This window comes from Sminthopsis crassicaudata, chromosome 1, assembly GCF_048593235.1.
Source record: "Sminthopsis crassicaudata isolate SCR6 chromosome 1, ASM4859323v1, whole genome shotgun sequence".
Taxonomy (NCBI): domain Eukaryota; kingdom Metazoa; phylum Chordata; class Mammalia; order Dasyuromorphia; family Dasyuridae; genus Sminthopsis; species Sminthopsis crassicaudata.
The window spans coordinates 140,332,404-140,339,709 of record NC_133617.1 but is presented as its reverse complement, the minus strand read 5'-3'; the positions used below and the strand labels follow the sequence as shown (position 1 = coordinate 140,339,709).

General features: G+C 34.3%; 1 protein-coding gene across 4 annotated transcripts in view; it reads right to left on the bottom strand.

Annotated features, from left to right (window-relative positions):
• Nucleotides 1-258: 258 nt before the first annotated feature.
• YWHAZ (tyrosine 3-monooxygenase/tryptophan 5-monooxygenase activation protein zeta) overlaps nt 259-7,306 on the bottom strand; it is a 40,014-nt gene continuing 32,966 nt past the window's right edge. For all 4 annotated transcript variants that reach the window (XM_074268028.1, XM_074268021.1, XM_074268034.1 and 1 more), the window contains exons 3-6: nt 6,911-7,034; nt 5,002-5,165; nt 4,825-4,920; nt 259-1,588 (exon numbers count right to left, since the gene is read on the bottom strand). In XM_074268028.1, the coding sequence (XP_074124129.1) occupies nt 1,529-1,588; nt 4,825-4,920; nt 5,002-5,165; nt 6,911-7,034 (444 nt within the window). In that variant the 3' untranslated portion in view covers nt 259-1,528. The remainder of the gene's footprint in view (nt 1,589-4,824; nt 4,921-5,001; nt 5,166-6,910; nt 7,035-7,306) is intronic.

Sequence of the window (7,306 nt, the reverse complement as noted above, 5' to 3'; positions counted from 1 at the left end):
TATCTTTCCCCACACAACACCCTCCCCCCCTCCACCACCAGAATAGGAGTGTGGTTGGTGACAAGGCAGAAGGAGAAAAGGCTAAAAGGTATACCTGACAAATTGGAATATGGGATTAAAATCCAAGGCAGGCCATAAGAATAGCAACAAATTCTTTTTAAAGAGGGACTTGGAAGCACAAACCTGATAGTTAACCAATGTCACCACAGATCACAAGACTTGTAGCTTCCGTAAGTTAGAAAAATTCCATACCAAAAATTTAAGTGGAACATATGATTTTATTAGACCACCACCTTTGTTTTAAAAGAGAAACTGAATCAGGGTGGTGGAGAGGGGAGTAATGTTTGGAACAATATGGAACACATGGAACTTTTGCCATTTGATAATTTTATACTTAAACTTTTTTTTAAAAGTCCATTATATAGCTACCAAGTGGGAAGTAAATCGTCAAAATGTACAATTTCCTTTAGAGAAGATTCAGAACTAAAGATCTGATTTACATGAAAAGCTGTAGAGAAAGTAGTTGAAAAGTCCATTCATAAAACTTTTATTCCACTTACATCAACTTAATACACATGTTCTTAACAATTATGCTTGGATTGTTCATGAAAATTTCATAAGACATTAAACAAAGCTAGCCATCATCTCAAGTTATTTCCCTGTTAACTATTTTTACAGCACATGCATGTTAGGCAAGTATCAAAAAAATCACAAAAGCAAAAAACCTAAAAAAAGTTAAATACATGGGTTTTTTGTTTTACTGCTGTGCTTGATATACAGTGACTTTATGAATATCAAGCAATTCATTTTTACTGCATCTTTACTTGTACATTTGTTCTTAGGTTGCCTAAACCATTTAAATACAAATAAAATGAGTGTAGCAAAAATAATGAAAGCGAACAGCAGGTAACTTTACAAATAATGGAATGTGAACCGTTTTCTGCCCTTCTCCAGAGTAAATTGACTGGGTTAAAACTTTGTCTTAAGGAACACTTTTGCAACTGCAATCATAAAGGTGTACACGTTGAGATTGTGTATTCCACAGATACACATGGAATCACATGTAATATCTATGGGACATCTGTTTCTACCACAGCCATGAGTGTTCCAACCCTAAAGTACCCACAATAACTACACCTGTGGCTGGAACCAATTATCCCTTTATCCCCCCACCATGACAGGCCAATATGTAGGCAGTTTTCTTTGCTTAGACATGGAAGCTGTTTTAACACTGGCCTTGTGAAATCACAATGTACCAAAAGTACTATGCCAAACATGTAAAACATTATAAAAATTCCATATCCCCATATTGGCCACCTCAGATGAAAACAGATAACTCCCCAAATGTTAACTGGCTCTACTCCCCTAATATTAAACATAAAAACCACATGGGAAATATAGAAATCCAAATAGAAGTAACATAAACCTGTCATAAATCGTAAACAAAAACTATTTGTGGGACAGCATGGATGACAAATGGTCTACTGTGTAAATTTTAGAATGAGGCAGACAAAAGTTGGAAGGCTGGTTAATTCTCCCCTCCTTCTCCTGCTTCAGCTTCATCTCCTTGGGTGTCCGATGTCCACAACTGATTTAAAAAAAAGAAAAGAAAAAAAGGCAATTTAGTAGTTACAGTTTGAAAACGTGAAAAATAATTCTGCATCTACCTTTCTTCCTTTATAATATTGCCTTAATAGTTCCATAGTATTTCCTTAATAACCAAGTAAATGTAATTAATTAAATATAACAGTTATCAATCAAGCATGGAAAAGCATAATGTTCTCATAGGATAGACTATAAAAATTATTTTCTGCCACTAACAGTTAAGAGATAAAGCTAGAAATTCTATTATTACCATCAGCAAGATATAGGTTCAATCTGGGAGAAATGCACAAAGTAGAAACTTCTATGTACACACACAGAGACATGCTTAAAGATTTATTCATCATATACAGTTAAAGAGGATTTAGAATCATGCCGTCATAATGCCATATTTTGAGCTCTACTCTGTATAAAAGCTCAGACATATTTATAAGTAAATAGCACCAGAACATAATCATTGTTTTAAGGAAAAAACAAAACAAAACAAAAATTCTGGCTAAAAGGTATGGTCAATATTTCTTGTCAACTAAGATTTCAAACTACCACTTCCACCCCTCCCAATCTGTAAACCAGATAGTTAACTATTATCATATTGCCCCCTTTCCCTAACTATTACCTTATAGAGATTACATAAAAGGGAAAGAAAAAGAAAACCAAATTAGTTTTATGAGTCAGATGGGAAAAGAACCAAAGATATATATACAGGTTACCATTCAATTTTGGACCAGTACATTTAATAACATCCAAATATAGACCATACACGATAAAGATTCAAACTGAAAGGAATTATTCTAACCTGAGCTTCAATTAACCAAAACACAAAGGAAACTTAATTTTAACTCAGTGTCCATACTTTGTTATAAACATAAGACACAGAGTCTTTTATCAATATATCTATTTTAGATTCTAGCAAGATATCAGAGGAAAAAAATGAGCAAGAAATTCACTTCAACTATCCCCCTAAAACCTAAATAAATTGCATTAAAAAAAAAAAAAAAGTTCATGATCATTACTGTAATTTTTTTTTTACCAAATGAACAAATAAATTATGATGACCAAAGACTGCATAAATGTAAAGAATTGTTCAGGGTGGGTTGCTCAAATGAGCATACTGAGAGGAAAGTAAACTCAATTCTAGTACTGAAGGTTCAAAATCAAAATAATTACATGACAAGAGAGTCACTGACAAAGGACTGTTCAGCTTGGTGTATTCTCAGAGAAGGTGTTGTGCTCTATGAGTAAAGCAAAATTGAATTAGCTCAGAAGAAAGATGAGATTTGCAATAGAGAATCCACACCTAGTGTTTATAAAGACTCCAAAAAATTCCAAGGTCACATTGGTCTTAATCAGGCATAGTTGGACATACTCACTTAACAGCAACATCAATGTCATTTTGGTCCTCTTGAAGAACAAAGAACCACCACCAACATAACCAATAAAACGTCTAACCTTAAGTCTTTCAGTTCCAGTGGTTACTCTATGCTGCCTAATTTTAGCTAAACTGTCGCTTGATCCTTATAAGCCAAGGAAAAATAAAGTAAAAAGTAAGATTTAGGCTTTAAAGCTCCTTTTAACTGCTTTATGCAAAGACCCTTTATAAATTTTTCCAAAGCTCTTTTCTCAACCCAAATATCGATAATCCCATCCCTCATACATCAACTGATTTTACAGCTGGGGTTGACACACAGGAAGGTACAAATTTTTTGGTTGAAGTCTTTTAAAGCCACAAGATCCTTAGAGGATACACATTCAGTTCTCACCTTATGTAAACTTGACTTTACACAAAGAATTCTCAAAAAAAAAATCTTCATTCCAAAAAAAATTTGTTAATTTTAGTGTAGAGACAGCAACACACTCTCTTATCCCCTTTCCTGCCCCCTCAGCTTTGCTATTCACAACGCCTCCCCACACTGCCTCCAAACTCTTTAAAACAGAAACAAAAAAACCAAATTTCCAAGTGAAACCCTGTTCTGCCTATCTGCCCAGGTATCTATTTTCTGTTGGTTCCTCTGGGATTGGGCCCTTTATATCTGCCCCAACCCTCCCCAATGTTGCTACCCCTTCTTTCTAGTTTCCTTGTCAACCTCCCAAGTTTTTTTTTTCTCTTGGTTCTAGACAGGCCCCCACATGTTCCTATTCCTGCTCTTCTGTCTCTGCCCCACCTCCACATATCCTTGAACTGTGACTGGCCTCCATTCTTCCCTTTCCCACTGCATCATGTAAAAATCATTTTACATAGAAGTCTGCTACACAGTCTATTACTGAAAGTGAGAACATTCTGTACACAAAACTTGGCAAATGAACTAGAAAAAAGTTCTGAGGAAAAAAGCCCTAAGAAATTATAATGGTAAGAAAATAATACAAAATATATTTTTAAGATCCTGTGTGGAGGGATAGGCAACTAAAATTATTCTTTTAGCCTAAACTAGAGATTGAACTTACAATTACAAATCTTAATGGCTTTGATAATTAACAGAAATGAATATTGCAGAGTACTTTGTATGTGGAAGGGGTAGGAAGGAAGGGACACAAGACTAACTCCTGTACTAAAGTTTTTTGCTTTTGTAATTATGCTCTGATCTACTCCACAAATACAAATACCAATGGGTGCTGGGGAGAAAGGACAATATATTTCAAAAGAGCAACTTTGAAGTTTAGAAGTCACTCTTTAAAAGGCCAACTATGCCTTTTGACCACTGTAACTTTGTGCTACTATTGTTCATGTTTTTAATACAGTAGAGGCACAATGGATTATATGATCTTAAAAAGTTTTACTCCATGAGAAAAAGCTAAGAAGAGTTACTCTTCCATGCTAAAGATTACAACAAAAACAAAAACCCCCACAAAAAACCCATCATGACTAATTCCTCTGGTTTACATATAGTCCAGAGAATGCATTCAACACAAATTACTGAAACTCATGTTCCGCTCAATAGACAATGAAGTCAGTTATGACCTCTTTTGTCATCTGTAAATGTCACTACTTATGCATTCTTTTCCAAGGTATGATTTTAAGCTGTAGAGTATAGGTAAAATTTTAGAATAATCCTAAGTAGATAGCTAATTCAGATGAATCATTAAATATAAAGCAAAGTCAATGTCAATGTCAGCTAATTGCTCTCATTTTTAAAGTAACCAATCCTCTAAAGTGATTTCCCCCCCCACTTTATCAAACATAACACCACTTTTGTTAGTAAGACAATTTAATGGTGATGTACTTACTGTCAAGTTGTCTCTCAGTAATTGCATTATTAGTGTGCTGTCTTTGTATGATTCTTCACTTAATGTATCAAGTTCAGCAATGGCTTCATCAAAAGCCTGTATATAACAGGAAGATAAAAATTTAGTTCTCAAGTACTAATCAAGTTGCTAAATTCTCAAACAGCAAAGCAAACTTACTGTCTTTGCAAGAGAACAGGCTTTCTCTGGAGAGTTCAGGATCTCATAATAGAACACAGAGAAGTTCAAGGCCAGACCCAATCTTATGGGATGCGTTGGTTGCATCTCCTTTTTGCTGATTTCAAATGCTTCTTGATATGCTTGTTGTGACTGATCCACTATTCCTGAGGAATGAAAACAAAATATATTAGTGAATTGATACTTTTTCATTCCTCATTGTACTACTACATTATAAAATAAAGATAATTAAGTGATTGTTATAATACAAATTTATTAAAAATGAAACAAATCCTTACTAGCTCATATTCAAAATGATCAGATTCTAATTTAAGATAACACTGGCTCTAAATTGTATTCACTGCACTTCACAAGTTGGAAATAAAGGCAAAGACTGATTTTTAGCATTTCAGTCAGCTTTCAATAAGCATAGAATAACTCTATAGTTCTGACATTTTGTGACCGTCTAAAATTTGTCCTTCATTTAATTGAAGAGAACCAATGACATCACCAAGTTGGATTCAAAATAAGATGTATTGGATTGTGACTAATTAGAGCAATAAGAATTTGGAAGGCTCTGCCACAGATAGGATACAAGTGCTCTGTTAAAATATTTAGAATGAAAGTGGTTCTGGATTTGCACACCTCACTATTTCCTCTGTTTGTATGAATCTACTTAGTTCATAGGACACCAAGCGAGCACACCGTGCAGGACAGTCCCGTCAGTAGTCCCATGTATCACAATCAATACTAAAGTTCAAGAACTTCAATGTCCTTGCACCTCTTTTTTCTGACTTTCACGAGTGTTTTGAGTTCTCCATAAAAGTCTTTTAGGAAAACACCCATCCAAGTCATTATCTTTCACAGCAGTTTGAATGCTTTGCAGTTCACCTCTGAAGAGGACCTCAGTGTCCAGTACCTTATCTTACCAGGCAATCTTCACAGTTTTTCTGAGACAATTCAAGTGGAACCAGTTCAATTTTCTGGCATACCCTGACAAACTGTCCACAGTACAGTCAATATGATGAACTCTAGATATTCAGGATGGTGGCTGTCTGATACCTTTTCTCTCCTATACTCTTTTAGAGCTTTCCAAACAGAGCTAGCTCTGGAAATGTGTGGATCAATATCATTCTCCATAAGTGAACTGATTCATAACATTTAAAATTTATCAATTTACTGTGATCAATGGCTCCATTATGGATGGTATGGTGCTGGTTGGTAGAAAACCTTTGTTTTCTTGATATTGATCGACACGCCAAAATTAGCACACGTGACAAAGAACCAATCCATATTCTCTGTTGCACCTCACAATGATTTGTGAGGAGAAAGTCCTACACCTCATAAATTCTGATCTTTGATTACATAATCTTTTCAAGATAAAGAATTTATCACCAGCATGGAAGATGAGTTTGATGCCATTTTCATCTTTCAATGCAGAAAACAGCATGTTGAAGAGCATGGTAGAAAGCAGAAATCCTGCTTTATTTCCTTAGTGACTGGAAAAGTGTGAGCACTGTCTTTCATCTAGAACCATATGGGCATGCAATCATGAAACTTGTATACAATGCTAACAAACTTTTCCAGAAAACCCAATCTTGCCATGATCTTTCACAGGCCTTCCTGAGTGACAGTGTGATGTACCTCCCATTAAAATATGGTTAAATAAGTCAGAATTCAAAACCCAAATGTCTAACAACTATATTCTCAGGGCTAATATAAATTTGAGTAATAAAGTTCCCCTATTATGTTCTAAATAAAATAAATATAAAATATTATTTCAGGCAGAAAAAAAAATCACTATGATCATATTAAGAAATGTGACAAAATTGAAATTGGATTCTCCTTGAAGACACTTTATCAAGTACAAAAGCAAATGTTACTTATTAATATGTTTGTAATGTTAACATACCTTTCTTATCATCACCAGCAGCAACCTCAGCCAAATAACGGTAGTAGTCTCCTTTCATTTTCAAATAGAAAACTTTGCTTTCTGCTTGTGAAGCATTAGGAATCAAGAACTTTTCCAATAGAGACTTTGAATGAAAAAAGAGAGAAAAAAATTCTAAGTATAAAGATTTATAAAATTTTAGAAACAACAAAAAATACTACCTAGAATTCAATTGAAAGATAAAAAGTAGTTTATATATGCTTAATAAGGGACACATTTTACTATGTATTTGTTTAAAGGGCTGCAAAAGAGATCAGAAGTCACAGACACACTATTTTTTAAAGTTCACATACACACACTTTTATCAGATTTATCAATAGTTTTCAAAACATGTAAACCTGAATCAAATAATAAAGA